At 43.9% G+C, this 20,250-nt stretch overlaps 1 protein-coding gene across 4 annotated transcripts; it reads right to left on the bottom strand.

The window, feature by feature from the left end:
• Positions 1–587: 587 nt before the first annotated feature.
• On the bottom strand, positions 588–17,789 carry LOC126983014 (SET and MYND domain-containing protein 4-like). Of its 4 annotated transcripts, none has more exons than XM_050835426.1 (14): positions 17,503–17,787; positions 16,805–17,024; positions 16,246–16,405; positions 15,380–15,507; positions 14,447–14,630; positions 12,172–12,282; positions 10,404–10,524; positions 9,923–10,118; positions 7,178–7,379; positions 6,631–6,722; positions 5,724–5,848; positions 4,637–4,780; positions 2,152–2,345; positions 588–1,026 (listed from the first exon to the last, which is right to left on the bottom strand). In XM_050835426.1, the coding sequence occupies exons 1-14, from the start codon at positions 17,508–17,510 to the stop codon at positions 830–832; spliced, it is 2,082 nt and encodes a 693-aa protein (XP_050691383.1). In that variant the 5' UTR covers positions 17,511–17,787; the 3' UTR covers positions 588–829. The 4 variants fall into 4 exon arrangements, with proteins under 4 accessions (XP_050691383.1, XP_050691384.1, XP_050691386.1 ...); XM_050835427.1 differs by lacking the exon at positions 17,503–17,787 and adding an exon at positions 17,455–17,474; XM_050835429.1 differs by lacking the exon at positions 17,503–17,787 and having other exon boundaries at positions 16,246–16,434.
• Positions 17,790–20,250: the final 2,461 nt, after the last annotated feature.

Here is a 20,250-nt window from a genome sequence, read left to right as displayed (position 1 = left end):
CTCTTTCCTCCTCTTTCCTACCCTTTCCACTCTCCTATGTCCCTCCTTTCGTCCACTTCCTTCCCTTCTCTTCCTTAAACACCTCCTCCATTCCTTCCTTACTTCCTTCACTCTTCCCTTCATCCTCCCTTCCCTTCCTCTGCCTTCCTCCCTCCCTTACCTCTCCTCTTCTTCACCTCTGTTCCCTCACCCTCCAATGCTCCCTCTGTCCTCTCCTCTGAACCATACCGTACCATAGCTTGACTGTACCCGGAACCTTCACAAATCACTCATTGGCTGCCTGGCACTGAGAGGAGAGAGTGGGCGAGGGGAGAGGGGAAGGACGAAGTGCACAAGTTTATAAGATCTCGTTTGTTACTCTACATACAAGGGCAATGATGTATGAATGGACGGGAAGGGTAATAGATGAATAGATGAATTAACATATGAATGATAAAAAAACGGAATTAGTCTTGGGTGATAACTGATTACATGAGTGACGGTGACTACTACTACTACTACTACTACTACTACTACTACGACTACTACGACTACTGTGCATTTGTGACGAGGTTTTTGTTCACCAAGGAAAATAATTAGACGCATAATGATCATCACAGACTGAACATTTAATACCCAAATATCAACATATATGCCACGTACGCTATAGGGGAAGTAATAAACGAAATAATAATAGATAGATAGATAGATAGACATTTTCACTTATGTACTATAATTCCCCTTAACACATGGCGAATACACATAGTTACGAGCCTTTTACATCCACTACCTCTACTACTACTACGGTTACTACGACTACTACTACTTCTACAGGAGCACCGGCAGGAGGCTACTTGGCTTTGGGTGGGAGCGGGGTATGGATAGTTCCGCCGGCCGCCACCAGAAGCCGAAGAGACTGCATGGCCAGGTGGAGTTCCTTGTAGGGCGGCGCCACGAGCAAGCACACCGCGTCCACGAACATCCGGAAATCCTTGATGGCCTCCTCCCGCCGCCCCTCGTCCATGTGCACCAGTCCCGACGCATATACTGAGGAAAAGAGAATATGTGCCTTCGTATATCATGTCTTCTAAGCTTTTTAACCCGGTAGCAACGGAGACCATGTTTCTTAATTAATGGTCCCTCTAAGCGAGAAAAATGAGAAAAAATCATCACTCACACAAAGCATTTCATAATATATATCGAAGCATTTGTGATCAGTTTATGTATCATCTATTTTGGGGGGTTTAAAGCATGGCACAAATTTGGCCCGTCGCTGCTACACGGTGAAGCCACAAATTTGGCCCGTCGCTGCTACACGGTGAAGCCACAAATTTGGCCCGTCGCTGCTACACGGTGAAGCCACAAATTTGGCCCATCGCTGCTACCGGGTTAATATGGGCAGTGATTAGCGTTTCTTTTTCTCATTAATACTTTTTTTTTACCCTTGGGCTGCTTCCTTTACTGTAAAAATAATAAGTGCGTGTAGCGTTGGGCCATATTCTTAGACATTTCTTCTTCTTAGCTAACATATTTGATTAGACATTTTTCGTAGGAGTTTTGGGTATTTCCAGGGGTAGTTTTATGATCCGTCTGATGGTTTGACCCTTTTGCTGTACCATGAACCTAAAAAACACCCAGGAGAACAGAAATGATCTCCTATTTGGCTTTTGGAAATGGTTGATTCATGGTAGTGCTCCCCTTTCTTTCCCTTCCTTCTTCCCCTTCCCCTTTTTCCCCTTTCCTTTCTCCTTCCAACTCTCCCTTCTTTCATTTATTTATTTTTCATTTATTTATCTTCATTTATCACCGACTAATTTGTGTTCGTCTACGTATTTTTCCTTCCTTCCTTCCTTCTTCCCCTTCCCCTTTTTTCCCCTTTCCTCTCTCCTTCCAACTTTCCCTTCTTTCATTTATTTATTTTTCATTTATTTATCTTCATTTATCATTCTTCATTTATCACCGAGTAATTTGTGTTCGTCTACGTAATTTTCCTTCCTTCCTTCCTTTTTCCCCTTCCCCTTTTTCCCCTTTCCTCTCTCCTTCCAACTCTCCCTTCTTTCATTTATTTATATTTCACTTATTTATTCTTCATTTATCACCGGCTAATTAGTGTTCGTCTACGTATTAATCCCGAAATCCATTTTTTTCTTCTAATGTCAACCGAGAACTCACATTTGTTGGCCTTGTCCACGGCTTTGTAGGTCTCCACGGCGTTGCACGAGGCCCCGCACTCCGAACACTTGACGTGGGACTTGTTTTCCATCCTGAAGGGGAGCGGCGAGGTGCAGGTCTGGCAGCGTAGCGTTCTCCGGTCCGGCATGAGGTCGTACACTGGCCAGTCACCCTCGCACGCCTCACACCGGCATCTGGAAGGACACGGTTTCCTTCTTTGTTACTACCACTACGACTACGAGCAAAAGGAAAGTGATGAAAGAATGACAAAACACGTGAGGGAGGAAGGAACGAAAGGAGGTAATGAACGTAAAAACTCACAAAAAAAAACAGTCACCCTCGCACGCCTCACACCGGCATCTGGAAGGACATGTTTTCCTCCTTTGTTAATATCGCTACTTTTTTTTTTTACAACAAAGGAGACAGCTCAAGGGCACAAAAAAAGGAAGCAATAATAAAGAAAAAGCTGCTCCTAAAAAAAAGAATCAAAAGAGGTGGCCGAAAGAGAGGTCAATTTCGGGAGGAAAGTGATGAAAGAATGACAGAACACGTGAGGGAGGAAGGAAAGGGAAGGAACCTAAGGAGCGAAAGAGCCTAAAAACTAACAAAAAAACAATAAAAAAAAGAGTGACCACGATGAAAAAAATAAAAAAAGACAGCAAGCTTGACGTAACATTACCAAAAGAACCGCCGAGTGCTAATAAAAAATACATATGGTCATATTCTTAAACATTTCAACGCCCAAGAACATCTATTTGACAAGGCTTTCGTAGGAGTCGTTTGGGGCATTTCCAGGGGTAGTTTTATGACAAGAACTGCTACTACTACTACTACTATTACTCTACTACTACTACTACTACTACTACTACTACTACAACTATAACACACCAAAATCCCGTCTTGAGTTAGGTTCCAATTTGTGGTGGATCGGGCAGATTATTTTTACAGTGGTGCCTCTCTGGTCTCACGTTCACTTCTCTGCCTTGCTCTACCTAAATCTTCATCCGGGCACAGGGCATGTATATATCACCCCGCAGCAAACGGATTAACTTTCAGCATTTAACCACCATATGTTTTAACCCGGTAGCTGCGGGGATCATGTATCTTAAAGGCCCCTCTAAGCGAATCAATGAGAAAAAATCATCACTCACGCAAACCATTTCATAGTATATAGTATCAACGCATTTCTGATCAGTTTACGCATCATCTATTTGGGGGGTTTATATCATGGTAAAAATTCGGTCCATAGCTGGTACGCGGTATCAGGACACCTCTCCTCCCGAAATTGACCGATCTTTCTTTAACTCTTTATAGGAGCAGTGAGTAGCGGGCTTTTTTTTCCACATTTGTTACCCTTTGTTATGCTCTTGAACGGACTTCTCTGCTGTAAAAAAAAGAAAAAAAAAAGCCTCAAATCTGGCCAGTCGCTGCTACCGGGTTAAGAGAGATTCAATCATGAGAGAATCCGTAAGGAGAAGGGAAACATTATGTACAATTGAGCTGTGGACAAATCGCTCGCAGAGATAAGAAAGAGAAAAGGTGTGTATCTCATTCCTTACACACTTGCTGCTTCTCCTCGTGTGCCCTAATTTATGAGAGGCGACGATAAAACTCTGGCAGACGTAAGAGATTTGGCGAAAAGCGACAGACCCTTATTTTGCCTTCCCTTTTTGCCTGTCACCTTATACGCCTGATGGAGAGCGGCGTGGGAGGCAAGGTGAAACTCCATATTACTATTATTATTATTATTATTATTATTATTATTATTATTATTATTATTATTATTATTGGTGGTGGTAGTAGTAGCAGTAGAAGTAGTTGTATTGTAGTTGTAGTTGTAGTTGTAGTTGTTGTAGTAGTAGTAGTAGTAGTAGTAGTAGTAGTAGTAGTAGTAGTAGTAGTAGTAGTAGTAGTAGTAGTAGTAGTTATAATCATCATCATCATCATCATCATCTTCATAATAATAATAATGTAGTATACAATATTTTTGTTTGTTTTGGCACAAGAAACTTTACCTCCATTCCTTACGTTCCTTTCCTACCTGCAAACAAACGTATTTACTTATCTACCTGTCTACGGCGTTCTATTTCCTTCCATCCCTTGCCTAGCTATACCACACACCACCACCAACATACCACCTACATTGCCACCTATAAACCTTTCTCCTGTCTTCCTTTCTACCTGTTCTATTTTCCTTCCTTCCCCTACACACATTTCCTCTTATTGTATCTCCCCTTTTTCTCATTCTTTCCTTCTTTACTTTCTCGTCCCTTCCTTTCCTCCATTCGTACTTCAATTCTTCCCTCTGAGCTTCCTGCCAACTTGCCTGTCTTCCTCTCTATCTCTCCTATTGTCTTTCTTTCCTTCTTTACTTTCTCGTTCCTTCCTCTCCTCCACTCGTACTTCATTCTTCCCTATGTCTTCGTCTCTATCTGTCCTATTGGCTTTCCTTCCTTCCCCTCCCTGCCGCCGCCCCTGAACCCACCTGAACCAGTAGCGTGAGAGAAGCTTGCGTTGCCTCTCCTGCTTTCGGTGGTGGGTGAAAATCGGACCGTAGTTCTCGGCAATCGCGTCCCCGGGGTTGAGAGGGCGGAGGGTCACTATCACCATCCTGTCACCCTCGAAGTACCTGTTGATGAAGATGATAGTGATGGTGATAGTGACGTCATGGTTGTGGTGATGATGGTAATTGTGATGTGAGAGCATTGATGATTATAGTACCTGGCGACAGATGATAGTGATGGTTATATTGGTGTTTTATGGTTGTGGTGATGATGATGATGATGATTATGGTGATGATAGTGAAGATAATGATAGTACCTGTTGATGATAATGGTGGTAATGATTTTGATGCTAAGGTTGTGGTGATGATGATGATGATGATGATGATGGTGATAATGATTTCGATGTTAAGGTTGTGATGATGTTTATGGTAATGGTGATGATGATGATGATAATAAAGATAATGATACTACCTGTTGATAATGATAACGATGGTGATAGCGATGATATGAATATGGTGATGACGGTGATGATGGTGATGATGATGGCAATGACTACTAACCCTTCCAGAACCGCAACACCATTCATGACTAACAACTATTTATCCCTGAGACACCAATTTCACTTCATTACCTCTCCTTCACCACCAGTCCTTCCCCACCTCACTCTCCCTGGTTCCAATTTGTTGTGGAGCGGTCAGATTTTTTTTTACAGTGGTGCCTCTTCGCTCTCACGTTCACTTGCCTGTATTGCTCTACCTACGTCTTTATTCGAGCACTAAGCACATATATCACCGAGCAACAGATGGTGTAGCTTCCCCTCCCCTTCACCGCCACCACCACCACGCAAACGTTGCCAAATTGTCGTACACTGAACATTTATCATTTTTTAGACTCCAAGACTGTCGTAACCAAACACACAACGATAGGAAATTAAAGTTAACGTTAAAATTGTAAAATATTGATAGGTTTCGTTCTTTTTTGCTATGGTTACCGGTCAGAAACGACAGAAATGCAATGCGCTGAGTACGATAATTTGACAACGCTGCACCACCGCCATCACTTACGTACCTGGCGACGGCGGGAAAACAGGAGTGGTTGCAGAAGGCGATCGTTGGGTAGACCGCGAGACCCAGGAACACGCTCTTCGTCACCTTGTAGTTGTTGTCACCGTCCGCGAAGCCCATCCCGCTGAGCTGAGGCGGAGGAGGCGAAGGAGGAGGAGGAGGAAGAAAATGAAGAAAATATAAAAAAGAAAGAAAATACAGGTATAGGCAAGCAGGTAAGTAGGTACAGGTAAAGCATAGGTACAGTACAGGTAGGTAAAGTAGGGAAAGTAGAGGAGGAGGAGGAGGAGGAGGAAGAAAATGAAGAAAATATAAAAAAGAAAGTAAATACAGGTATAGGCAAGCAGGTAAGTAGGTACAGGTAAAGCATAGGTACAGTACAGGTAGGTAAAGTAGGGAAAGTAAGTAAATAAGTAAGTAAAGAAGAAAAGAAAAGATAATATTTGGTTTAGGAAAAGAAAAGTCATCATGCCAGAAAAAGGTGGTACGACTTTTATGAGAAGATACATTGAGAATAAAAACGAAGAAAAAAAATATATAAAAGAAATCAAAGAAAAATTATTAGAGGAGAATTAAAAACTATACAAACTAAAGACGGGAAGAAGTTAATTAAAAGTTTGTGTAATTATGTAGTAAAGGTATTTCCGTTTTCTTTTTTCTGTCTGTCTGTCTGTCTGTCTGTCGATCTGTCTGTCTGTCGATCTGTCTGTCTGTCGATCTGTCTGTCTGTCGATCTGTCTGTCTGTCTGTCTGTCTGTCTGTCCATCTATCTATCTATCTATCAAACTAACTAACTACTACTACTGTCTGTCTGTCTGTCTGTCTATCATCTATCTATCTATATAACTAACTAACTAACTAACTAACTACTACTGTCTGTCTGTCTATCTACCTATCTGTCTATCTCTTACCTCGTGCGCGTTGAACTGCGAGACCTGGAGGTGTCGCAGAAGGAGACCGCCGACCAACGCCTCATCCTCCGTCAGTCCTTTGTCCGGAGGGCCTGCGGGACACACACACACACACACACACACACACACACACACACACACACACACACAATGATAAATAGCGTTGGTAATAATGCGATACGTAAATATGAAGCTTTTTTGTCCTAATTCATAAAGCAAGATTGATAACGTGTTTACTCGTGTCACATTTGTTTCATGGTTAAACAAACGCATGTATCTCTGGTTCTTTTGCCTTTTTTTATATTCATCACTTTTATTGACATCCTCTTTCTGCTCCTCTTCGTCTTACTACTACTACTACTACTACTACTACTACAACTGCTACTATTGCTACTACTGCTACTACTACTACCATCACCACCCCTATCACTACCCCCACTATCACCACCCCCATCACTTCCCCCACCATAACCACCACCAGCAACATCACCACCATTACTATCCCTATCACCACTATCATCACCATCATCACCAGCAGCCTCCGTACCTTCATCGTCCCATTTCCCGAAGAAGTGCGCCCGCTGCAGGATCTTGAGGAGGAAGACGGCGATGAGGGTCCTGTGGAAGAAGTCCTTGGCGGACCTCATCTCCTCCAGCCCCGCCAGGTGGTAGAAACTGAGGTAGTCTTCAGGGTGGTGTGGCGAGGAGGCTGAGGGCAGGACGGGAGGCTGACCCAACCTATCCCGGAGCTGAGGGTGTAGGTACGAAGGCGTGTGGGTAAGTAGGCAGGTAGGTAGATGAAGTAAAGTTTAAGTAGATGAAGTAAAGGTTAAGTAGATGAAGTGAAGGTTAAGTAGATAAAGTAGAGGTAAAGTAGATCAAGTAGTAAGTAGGTAGGGAAAGTAAAATTATAATAAATGTAGATAAAATAGGTAGATTAGGCAGTAAGTAAAGTAGATAGGTAAAGTAGGTAGATTAGGCAGTAGGCAAAGTAGGTAGGTAGAGGGTTTGAAGGCTTGTAAGTAGGTAGGGACGGACGTATACTTATTTACTTACACAAATACATACATACATACGTACTTATATTGAAAAGCAAACACACAAGATAATATAAGAAAGAAACTACAATGGGAGGATGTTGCAAGGGGCTATCTCCGCCACACACACACACACACACACACACACACACACACACACACAGCAAAGTAGGTCAGTGAATTTATAAGTGGATAAGATGCAGCGAGCGTAAGGAAATTGTAGATAAAGATGAATAAGAAATAAAAAAAGAAAGAAAGAAGGAAAGAGAGAGAGAGAGAGAGAGAGAGAGAGAGAGAGAGAGAGAGAGAGAGAGAGAGAGAGAGAGAGAGAGAGAGAGAGAGAGAGAGAGAGAGAGAGAATGGATGAATGAATGAATGGAAGGAGAGAAAGAAAGAAAGAAAGAAAGAAAGAAAGAAAGAAAGAAAGAAAAATAAAAGAAAGAATTGATGAATGAATGAATGCATGAATGAATGAATGGGTGAATGAAAGAAGAAAAGAAAGAAAGAAGGAAAGAAAAAAATGAAAGAAAGAAAGAATAAATGCAAGATACAAAAAAAGAAAATAAATAACAAAAAAAAGAAGGATAAAAAGCGAACACAGGCAACACAAAACCCCAAAAACAAAACACAAATAGACGCAAGAAATCAACGAGAAAACCCACACAAGAAAAATCCGAACCTAAGCAGTTGGCGCCAAGCTCAGGGAGGCAATTTAAGAGGCGGGAAAAAGGCGACTCGTAAATATCAGGAGCTGAGGCGGTTAAAGAATAAGACATCAGTAAAGCGAGATAACGTCACCCATTAACGTCATATCAGAGAGTAGAAGAGACACGTTATAACTGGGGAGTGTGATGCGTGCTGTGCTTAACATTATGACGATCTTTTATTGTTGTTTATGATAGTTAGTGGACGTGTTGAATTGAGGTTGTGGTCATGCTAATCATTCCCTTTTACACACATGATAAAGTAGATGAAATGAAATAAAATAGATAAATGAAATGAGTGGTGAACGGAATGTTGAAGCAAGTTAAAAGTGTGTGTGTGTGTGTGTGTGTGTGTGTGTGTGTGTGTGTGTGTGTGTGTGTGTGTGTGTGTGTGTGTGTGTGGAAAAGATATTTGTTTGTGAGTTAAGGGAATGGTGTGATAAAATGTGGTAGTATACGAGAACTTACGAGAGAAATGAAAGAGAGAAACGAAGAAAGAGAGAAAAGAAGAAAGAGAGAAAGCAAGAAAGAAGAAGGAAAAGAGAAAAAAAGAAGTAAATGAGAAAAGAAGGAACATTACAAAAGAAAAAAGAAAAGAATGAGAAAATAAAAAAAAGAGAAACGAAGAAAAAAGAAAAGAAGAAAAAGAGAAAAGAAGAAGAAAAAAAAGATAATATACGGGAAATTACAAGCTTCAACCAATCCTCTGAAAATAACATGTAAACAAATAGGTAAGACACACACACACACACACACACACACACACACACACACACACACACACACACACACACACACACACACACACACACACACACACACACACACACACACACAAACACAGGAAAGGAAATGATAGGAAAGGAAAGAAGAGGAAGGGGAAGGAAGAGAAATAAAAGGAAAGAAAAGGAAGAGGAAGAGAAAGGAAAGGAGAAGGATGACTTGACGAATAGGACATCAAAATGGAGACAGACAGAGACGGCAGACATTACCTAACACACACACACACACACACACACACACACACCCTCCGTGCATGCAATACCTTCACACCATTCCTCCCTGCAACCCGTCCCTGCCCGCCAGCCATCCGCCCCTCATGCATTGACCCGATAAGAATTTAATGCCCCCTGTCCCTCCTCACCCATTCCTCAACGTCCACTTGCGGCCCCGTCCCCCACTTGTCTTCCCCACGCGTCATGTACATCGGTATTGACTCGTGTACCGTCCACAGTGTACTCTATGTTCCCTAACCTGCCGTTCCCTTGCCAGACCACAAACTTAGCCAGACCTGACGATGCAATTTCCGTTCTTAATATCTAACTCTCCCAGCGTCTTCTTAAGCAATCTCCACCCACAAGATTCTTTTAATACTTGATTTTCCTTACGCAATCCCCGTTCTTGATATCTAACTTTCCCTTAGCATTCCGAGACATTATATTCTAGACACACCGGATTTGCAAAAGGAAAGAAAAGAATCGCAAAGAGACGAGGCGAAAGTTTATGTAAGATCCTTCGTCCGCCTCCCTCAAGCCCTCACCGCCACCTCACCTTTTTGAAGAAGTGGAGGCCGTGCTGCGTGGCGACTCTGAGGGCGAGGTGCACGTTGATGGAGACCCCGGAGCCCTTTAGGAGGTCCAGGAAGCGGCACTCCCAGCGGTGGTAGGACGCCAGGGCCACGTCGCGACACTTGGGGCTGCAGAAGGCGACCCCGGAGCACCAGCGGCAGGGCACGGGCGCCACCAATCTGTACGCAAAGAAAAAGAGAGAAAAGAAGAAAGAGATAAAGGAAGAGAGATAAGAGAAGGGAGAAGAAAAAGAGAAATGAATATAAAGAGAAAACGATGAGAAAGAAGAATGCAAATGATATGAATAAACAGATGAACAGATATAAAAGATATACGACAAATAAATAAAAAAATCGACACCCACCCACTCCCACGTGCACCCCCCCACACTAGCCCCCCTCCTCCCACAGGTAAACTCACACACAGGTAAGCACACGCCCCCCCCCCCCTCCCCCTGCACCCACCTGGCGTAGCAATGGGTGCAGTTGAAGCCGCTCTTGTCGTCCATGAGCACAGAGGAGTAGGGCCGCTCCGCCATCAGGACCTTCCCCGCCGGCACCTTCCTGTTCACCACTGCGAACCGGCCTACCAAGAGTATGAACACCTTGTAGGCCTACCCAATTTAGCTCTTGTATTCTCGTTATCTTCAGGGCTTTATGAAATTTAGTTCTTATATGCTCGTTGTCTTCAGAGCTTCTTTTAGGTTACAAGAGATGCATAGAAAGAGAGAAAAGAGAGAGAAAAGAGAGAGAAAAGAGGAAAAAGTTAAAAGACGAAAAAGAAATGAGAAGAAAAAGAGAAAATAAGAAAGAAAGAAAAGGAGAGAAAATAAGAAAAAGAGAATAGAGAAAAAAGAGGAAAAAAGTTAAAAGACGAAAAAGAAATAAGAAAAAGAGAAAATAAGAGAGAAAGAAAAGGAGAGAAAACAAGAAAGACAGAAATAAGAATGAGAATAGAAGAAAGAAAAGGAGAGAAAAAGAGTAAAAAGAGGAAAAGGAGAAAAGAAAGAGAAAGAGGAACACCCAAATATTATATAACAAAAGTCTATTGATAGCTAATATTTAAAGTTAATCCCAGGTCGTTTTTTTACTAATTCAAATGCATGTCTGTCAAGGAAACCACATTCATCAACCCTTTCTGAAACTATTGATAAAGCACCATTTTTTGAGGGGGAAACAATTATAGTAAGAGATAGAAGAAGAAGAAATAAATGAAGAAAAAGAGAAAAGAAAATAGAGAAAAGAAAGGAGAAAAGAAGAAAAAGATAAAAGGAAAAGAAAGAAAAATGCAAAATAGATGATTAAGTAGATGAATAGGTACAAAAGATATACTACCAAGCTGGAGAAAAGAAGATAGAGAAAAGAAAGGAGAAAAGAAGAAAAAGATAAAAGGAAAAGAAAGAAAAATGCAAAATAGATGATTAAGGAGATGAATAGTTACAAAAAAATATACTACCAAGCTATACTATTATAAAACCAAACAGGAACAGAGAATAGCCTATCACCTGACACTCCTATAACATGCCGTGAAAAATATGAGCCATTCTTTCCTTGCATGAACTAACGTGGAACCGAACGAACGTAGCCTTATAATTCACGACGCCTTCCACCACAAAAGAACAGGAATAGAAGAACGTAAAAGAAAACACCAAGAAAAGAATATTAAATCAATCCAGGACATGCATACGTAATAATGATTGAAGAAAGGAAGTCGTGTCATTCATAGATTTCACCATGAGGTCCCATCCGTCTTTTTGGGCAATGCGAGTAAAATGAGAGAGAGAGAGAGAGAGAGAGAGAGAGAGAGAGAGAGAGAGAGAGAGAGAATCATATAGCCATTTTTGTTTATACTTTTTAGATAATAATTGTTGTAGAAGCAAGTAGTAAAATTCAGACAGATTGACAGACAGGTAGATAGATACACATAGATAGATATTTAGATGTACACAAATAGATACAGATAGGTAGATAGATAGGTTGATATAAATAGATTAACACGGGTTCTAATGAAAAAAATATAGAAGAACGAAAAGGAGAGCCAAGAACCAAGATATTGAAGAGGAAGTCACAGAGAGGAGTATATACAACAAACAAACAAACTAATGAAAAAAAAAATATAGATATAGTGAAAAATAAAAGCCAAGCAGCAAAATATTAAGGAGAAAAGTCAGAGAAAGAGAAGTACGACAATGTGATATTCCTCCGGCACACTCGAACGCGCTTGTTTGTTTACCTTCGTCCTTGGACACGTGGAGGGAGACGGCGGCGGAGGCGTTGGGCAGCACGGCACTGGCGCCCCCGAACAGACTGGCCGCGCTGCTACTCTGCGAGGGACACGACTCCTCTGTGGGGGTAAGAGAGGAGGAAGGTGAGGAAGAGGCTGTGGGTCGTATTAAAAGACATTTCGCCGCCCAAGAACACCTATTTGACAAGGCTTTCGTAGAAGTTGTGGGCATTTACAGGAGTAGTTGTATGACCCTGGTGGTGGTTTGACCCTTCTTCTGTACCGTGAACCTAAAGAAACACTCATTAGAACCCGACTGACCAACTCTTTGACCTTTAGAAATAGCTGATGTTAGAAGCGAAACTGTCTTATAATACCGACCTGTATATTCCTCTAACTCCTCTAACGACTGATAGAATTTACTTAAATATTAATCTTCTTATAATATACCATGTTTGTGATTTATATAATTAGTGAAAAAGAAGGCAGAAAAGAGAAAGAAAAGGAAGAAGAGGAAAAGAAAACAAAGGAGGAGGAAGAAAAATAATAACAGAGCGTAAAGAAAAAAAGAGAATAATAAAGAAAAAAGGTGACAAGGAAAAGGAGTGAGGAAAAGACATCATACGTTTGTTATAAATCTTTTTAGGAGCAGTGAGTAGCGGGCTTTTTTTTCACATTTGTTACCTTTTTTATGCCCTTGAACTGACTCCTCTGCTGTAAAAAATAAATAAAATAAAAAATAAATCGCTCGTAAACCTCTTTCTCTGTACAGGGGATGGGTGACAGAGTGGGGGGGGGGCGTCAAACAAACAAACAAAAAAAATATAGTGACACAATGGAAGCGGTATTCAGATTCTAATAACGTCAGAAAAAAGTGTTTCGCCAAGGTAATTCGTGAGTAATCTTCAAATTTACCTGAGAATGATGAGGGAAGGTTAAACATAACAGTTTAAAAAGGTGATGGATGACGAGGAGGAAGAGGAGAGGGAGCAGAAAGAGGATGGGATGAATAGGGAGGCGGAAGGGAGAGAGTTCGAGAAGGGATGAGATGAGAGGAAGCATCTTTGGAAGGAAGGCGGGGAGAAGGGAAAGGAGAATGAGAGGGGAGGGGGGGAGCGATTGCAACAGTGAAGAGGGAGAGGATTGATGAAGATAGCGAAAAGGAGGACGAAGAGAAAGGTATGATAAATGAAAATGCGGAAAGTATATAGTTAAAAAAGGGGGAAATTATAGAAAGGTTGGAAAGAGGGAGGGAGAAGAAATTGTAGGGAATGGTTGAAGATGAGGAAGAGGAAGAGGATGGATGAAGAAGTAGAGGAGGAGGAAGACGAGGCAAGTGGAAAATGAGAGGAAAAAATACTGTCAAGAGGGAGAAAATGAGGTATGGAGGGAGGGAATCTTTTTATAACGTTAAGCCTGCTAATAAGGCGGAGCAGAGAGAGAGAGAGAGAGAGAGAGAGAGAGAGAGAGAGAGAGAGAGAGAGAGAGAGAGAGACGGTCTAACCCTACTTCACCAAACAACGAAGATCATTGAGGGAGTTAAATTTATGACGTAGATATTTTGCACAGAAGCAGCATCGTCTAGTATTTCATCCTTTCTAACTATATAATTTGCTAAGGGAGGAAATTAGGTGAATATATATCGCATCCTATTCTGCATGCAAAATAATGTTGGGTGTATTTTCACGAACATAAGAAGTCATCGAAGTCGAGTGAAATATACGAATGTTTCTCAAGTGTGGGATCAAAAAATAATTTATGACCCTGAGTGTTCGTTGGTTGACTGCCTCTCGCTCGCATTATGTGTCAGTGAGTAGTCGTGTATCTCTCTCTCTCTCTCTCTCTCACACACACACACAGAGAGAGAGAGAGAGAGAGAGAGAGAGAGAGAGAGAGAGAGAGAGAGAGAGAGAGAGAGAGAGAGAGAGAGACCGGGGAGTTCCTAAAAATAAGTAAGATAAACAGGTGTGTGTGTGTGTGTGTGTGTGTGTGTGTGTGTGTGAGAGAGAGAGAGAGAGAGAGAGAGAGAGAGAGAGAGAGAGAGAGAGAGAGAGAGAGAGAGAGAGAGAGAGAGAGAAAATTAATGTGTGTGCGAGTCGGGAGGGTTAGACAGACAAATGGACAGAAATATGGCAGAAAAGATAAACAGACCAGACAAAAAAACGAGAAAAAAACAAGACAGACTGACAGAAGACGACACACACCTAAAAAAAAAACGAATAAAAAAAAAAAACACCCCTTTCCCTCCTCCTTTCCTCCTCCTCCTTCTCTTCCTTCTCCTCACCCGCCTCATCCTCTTTCTGCGTCTGAGACAAGTCGATCTTCTTGGCGAGGTCTTTCTGCCACGTCACGAGCTTCTTATCGGCGAGGTCTGAGGCGGAGAGGGCTTTGGCTGCCGCTGTGAACGCCTCCTCGGCCGCCCTGTACTGACGAAGCTTGAGGTAACATTGCCCACGACGATCCAAAACCTGTTAAAATCATGAAGGAAGGGAATAGAGGAAGTGATGATGGTGGTTATTGGTGATGGTGGTGTTGGGATAGGTGACGATCAAGCACCTGGACATGATGGAAGGGAATGAACGAGGTGATGGGAGAGTGATGCTGGTGATGGGATAGTAATGATTAATAATGGGTGATGGGATAGGTGACAATCAGGCACCTGTTTGGATATGGAAGAGGGTACGAAGGTGGTGATGGGAATGGGTTACTCCGTGGGTTATTAAGGTATATGGGTTGGTCAGGATGGGGCGTGATGGGTGTATATACAAGGTGATGGTGTGATGGGGTACATAGTGAGGTTGTTGGATATTGACCGTGGTGATGGGCACTAAGGGAAGAGTTAACAAGGTGAGGTGGAATACTAGGAATGGGGTGTGATTGTGGAATATAGTGGTGGAGGATAGGTGATGTAGTGGATGGGTGTTGAAGGTGGTAGTGATGGGTGGTGAGGGTATATTTAAGATGGCAGGGTGGTGATGAGGGTGGGTGGGTGGTGAGGTGGTGAGGGTGGGTAGGTGGTGGAAGGTAGGGACATGGTGATGGTGGTGATGGTGGTGGTGGGGGTGATGTGTGGAGGTGAAAGCGTGGTATGTTGGGGTGTTGGAACGTTATTTTAGGTGTCGTGATGATAAGATGGCTAGGCTAATGGGTCTCTCTCTCTCTCTCTCTCTCTCTCTCTCTCTCTCTCTCTCTCTCTCTCTCTCTCTCTCTCTCTCACCTTGTAGGCCAGGGCGGGCGGGTAGTCAGCCCTGAACGCCAGATCGATGTCAGTGAGGCAGCGGCGGTGGTCTCCGAGGTGGTGCAGCACGGCGGATCGGTTGGCCAGGGCAAGGGCGTAGCTGTCCCCTGCAAGGATCACGAGAGAGAAAAAGACATTGAGACCTTTTAGGAGTGTACCATTTTTCGCTTTATTATTGAGTTGCTGCTATTTCAGAGAGAGAGAGAGAGAGAGAGAGAGAGAGAGAGAGAGAGAGAGAGAGAGAGAGAGAGAGAGAGAGAGAGAGAGAGAGAGAGAGAGCTCGTGACACATAGTTCGGGTTTCATGTCGATATATATTTTCATTTTTTTTTACTTTATATTATTTACAGAATGGTTTAAATGAGCAGCACATGGCCGTTTTCTGGCTCACTGTTTTCTATATTCTCGTTCGTCTCATGTATTGTTTGTTGCATATTATCGTACGGCAGTCGTGTTTGGTATGACTCTTAATGAAGGATATATCAGCAATTTTTTTTTATCATGCGTCTAGTATTTATTATTCTCACTTAAGAATCGATCAAGAATCACTTCACCAACAGGCTGCAAAAAGATTCCACCCTTGCCGCTAATATTAATCAGTCGTAAGTTAAGAGCAATTGCACCAACATGCCGCAAGAAATTATAATCAGGTTACTAATACTTTTTTTCACATCGAGGGAGGCAGCTCAAGGGTAAAAAACAAATAGAACAACAAAAAAAGCCCGTTAGACGCTTCTCCGATGAAAGAAACAAGAATGAGTACCCAGAAAACAGGTTAATTAATTACTAAATCCACCTTCAGTAACGACCCAAAGCCTCCTTCAGGTCATTCTGCGGGTCGCTCACCTTCGTCGTACGGCGCGCGCATCACCGCCTGGGAGTACAGGATGAGGGCCTGCTGGTACTTCTTGTTCTGGAAAGCCTTGTTGCCGTCAGCGCGCCGCTCCTCCGAGACCTGGCGGCTCTTTTCCTTGTAGAAGCTCTGCACCTTGAGTGTGTGGATAGGCTGCAACACACAGCCCCGGTTACGCGCGGCTGGGGGCACGGTGTTACTAGGTGCGACTACTACTGTCACTACTACTTCTACTACTCTTACTACTACTTACTACTACTGTTGCTACTACTTACTACTACTGTTACTTCTACACTTCAACTACTATACTAATAATAATAATATGCGAATAACAGCCATCAACATCAACTATCAATCTTCCAACAACTCCCCAATCACACACACACACACACACACACACACACACACACACACACACACACACACACACACACACACACACACATTACTACCAATATGTGAATAACAACCATCAATCTTCCAACAGCTCCCTATCACACACACACACACACACACACACACACACACACACACACACACACACACACACACCTTGATCTCCCACATCTTGCGGAAGCGCGCCTCATCGGTCTTCAGCTTGCCGAACTTTGCCAGGAAGTCTTCGGATACTTGCTCGTCGATCTGCTCAACATAGTGGCTGAAGAATCCCTCCTTCTTGCTCCACAGCGTCACCTCAGAGCACAGATCATGAAGGTACGTCTCGAGCTCCGCCTCCCTGCTGTCAGCCCCGTTCCGCAGCATCTCGGAGCCTCTGAGTAAGGAGATCGCTTGTTTTTCATATTGTATACAAAGGGGAGTGAGTTACTGGCCAAACAAGTGCTTAAATCAGTAAACACTCGGCTATTTAGCGCCGCGCTGTCGAAATATAACCCAAACGAGACGCGTTAGATCTCGAGGGGATTCTTCTTGCCTCGAGAGATCAAAGACGCGTGCCACCCACCACTTCTCAATGACACGACGAGTTACGACCCACCATACAACACGACACTCCCGCCGACACCTGACCATTAGGTCGATAGGTAAAACAGGAGTACCATTTGTTTTACAGCACTTCAAAACACGCACGAAAACCAGCAATAAAACTTGACACACACACACTGAACTGAACTTATGAAGAGCGAAGCTATAAAAAATGATAAAGCACGCCCGCACGCCGTCCCACGAGTCCCTTCACACTTCACTTTATCATCGGCAGGGGCGGCCTCGTCCTGCCCTCCGTCGGGACTCACCCAGCCATGGCGCGGGTCAGTCAGGTTCTGCAGCGCGGGAGACTGCTCGGCCCCTCCCGTCCCCTGCAGCAGCCACTGGACCATGAGGAGGCGAGATGGTGGTGGTGGTGGTGGTGGTAGTCTGCTGCTCCTAAAAGCGGATCCACGTGTGATGAGTACCTGAGCGAAGACAGGTGATAAAACGCCACTATAACGCCACTCCCTGCTCGTAGTGTCGTTATGCGGCTCATCAGGTGTAGTTAACAGTGTGCTGCGTGTGGGCCAAGTGCTCTCCTCTGCCCTCACGCCCCTTGATGTTCCCTTAACGAGCGTGCGAAGAGTTTTGAAATTAATATGAAGCCCGGGGCGAATGTCTCCAGAGCTATTTATAAAAGCCGCAAAATGGGATGCAGTCTGACATACACATCCGTACCCCTAGAAGGTGTACCCCCCTGACACCTGACAACACGGGCACCCATTACTCTCCGGTGTGTTAGATTAATGTGCTTCTGACCCCGAATATAGGAAGCTGATGAGGAGTCTACGCAGGAAGAAAACGCGGGGCGGTGCTTGAAGGGAGAACAGGCAAGGGCAAGCGGAGGGGCACACGGTCTTGGCATATATTTGGGTGGCGGGAGAGGGAGTGTCTCGACGTGAAATGTTCTAGACGTTAGAGAGTGATTCTTCAAAGCACGCATTGCGCCACAGCACGGTCTGCACTGCACGCGTCTTGGTGGTGCAGTGGTTAGCGTGCCAAACTACGAATCTGCGAGTCTGGGTTCGAATCCCGGCCTAGGCAGTCGGAGCGTATAGCCTACCCAGCTGTTCATCCTACCTGGGGAAAGCTGAGGAGGGTAAACTATGGTGACCAGGATGCTGCACTGGCCCTGTGACACGAATTAATGGCTCTCACTAACCACAAGCTCAAGGGATAATGGTACGGAGATGAGCACAGCGTCCACGCGCAGCTAGTAGCGTATTTTCCCAACTTTACTCACCTTACTGGGTCCCGACTCCTTAAAAATAGAATAAGGATCAAATACCAGACGGCGGGAGGTACGCTTCTCGGTATCACGTGTACTATGGGTCGCGGGGCGCACGCTTGAAATAAAACTGGTCCAGAGAAATGGCATGAGGAGCATTGTTGTGGAGCAGCGAGGAGAGCGGCTGGGCATCAAGGCACCTACCTCTCCACCAGAAACTGACCTATTCTGGCCTCTCGTTTTTCTTTCTTTTGTCGGAGCATCGTATAGCGTGTTTTTATGTTGCTGTTTTTCGTTTTTCACCTTTAACCCGTCCGCTGCGATTGTCACGGATTCGGCTTTCACTGGTAGCCTGGTAACATATAGTCCCAGGTCCTTCTCTGCCTCTGTGGTGGATAATGGAGTGTTTCTCATGTGGTATTGGTGTGCTGGATATCCCTTCACTGGTAGCCTGGTAACATACACTCCCAGGTCTTTCTCTGCCTCTGTGGTGGATAGTCGAGTGTTTCCCATGTGGTATTAGTATGCTGGATATCCCTTCACTGGTAGCCTGGTAACATATTATAGTCCCAGGTCCTTCTCTGCCTCTGTGGTGGATAGTGGAGTGTTTCCCATGTGGTATTGGTATGCTGGATATCCCTTCACTGGTAGCCTGGTAACATACACTCCCAGGTCTTTCTCTGCCTCTGTGGTGGATAGTGGAGTGTTTCTCATGTGGTATTGGTATGCTGGATATCCTCTCCCATGGTGCAGGACTACATTTTTCCTCATTGAATTGTAGCAGCCACTTTTTGTTCCATTCCTGTAGCTTGGTGATGTCTTCTTGTAGGACATCCGCGGTCAAGGGGTTAAGAGCCTCCCTTGCTGTAAAGAAAGAAAAGAAAAGAGCGCTGCTGTTGCCTCTCTGCGTTACAATCTTAGCGCGGCGTCCTTGAGTATAACAGACTGATAAAGGAGGGACGCTTTTAGCCCACTCGCAGGCAGAGGCCGCAAGGCTTGGGTGGCGAGCGAGTTGCGGCATACACTCGTTTGGGATTGTCAGGGCGATTCTTTGAGGCGAGAGGAGAGCTACATCGGGTTGTCATGAGTATTCTACCTTTCACAGCGCAGAAACTACCCAAGAAACCACTCATGGAAACCCCTACATCTTGTCAGGACGATTCTTTGAGGAGAGAGAAGAGCTATATCGGGTTGTCACGAGTATTTTACCCGTCCATAGCGCGGAAGCCTTGCAAAACTACCCAAGAAAGCACCCATGGAAACCCTACAACTTGTCAGGACGATTCTTTGAGGAGAGAGAAGAGCTACATCGGGTTATCATGAGTGTTTTACCTTTCACAGCGCGGAAGCCTTGCAAAACTACCCAAGAAGCCACCCATGGAAACCCCTACAACTTCTACGAGAGACGAAATAGTGGTAATAAAGTTTTTTCGAATGGTTTAATAATATGCGTCTTTAATTCTCCTCGCTGGCGTAACTATGAGGGGTGGGAGGGGCAAGGCAAAGGCTCCCCATGAAAAGGAATTGGGAGCCCATGCAACTTCTACGAGAGACGAAATAGTTATAATAAGGCTTTTTCTCGAATGGTTTAATAATACGCGTCTTTAATTCTTCCTGCCTCGTCCTCGCTGGCGTAACTATGGAGGGATGGGAGCGGCAAGGCAAGGCTTCCCATGACAAGGAATTGGGAGCTCCGTATGAAATTTTGAGAGGAAGAAGAAGATATAGAAATGTAAAGTGGAGGCTGAGATAATAAAGAGTCGTACCATATGACATCCCGTCGCCC

This window comes from Eriocheir sinensis, chromosome 52 (genome assembly GCF_024679095.1).
Source record: "Eriocheir sinensis breed Jianghai 21 chromosome 52, ASM2467909v1, whole genome shotgun sequence".
Lineage (NCBI taxonomy): Eukaryota > Metazoa > Arthropoda > Malacostraca > Decapoda > Varunidae > Eriocheir > Eriocheir sinensis.
Note: the sequence above shows the minus strand (reverse complement) of the source record. Positions and strands in the feature narration are given on the sequence as shown.

Excerpts from the sequence above, each read along its gene's own strand:
- LOC126983014 (XM_050835426.1), bottom strand. Across the intron at positions 12,283-14,446 it reads GCAGAAAGAGGATGAGGCGG|AGGAGTCGTGTCCCTCGCAG; the intron begins GTGAGGAGAAGG and ends TTACCCCCACAG. Across the intron at positions 4,781-5,723 it reads TGTTTTCCCGCCGTCGCCAG|GTACTTCGAGGGTGACAGGA; the intron begins GTACGTAAGTGA and ends CTTCATCAACAG.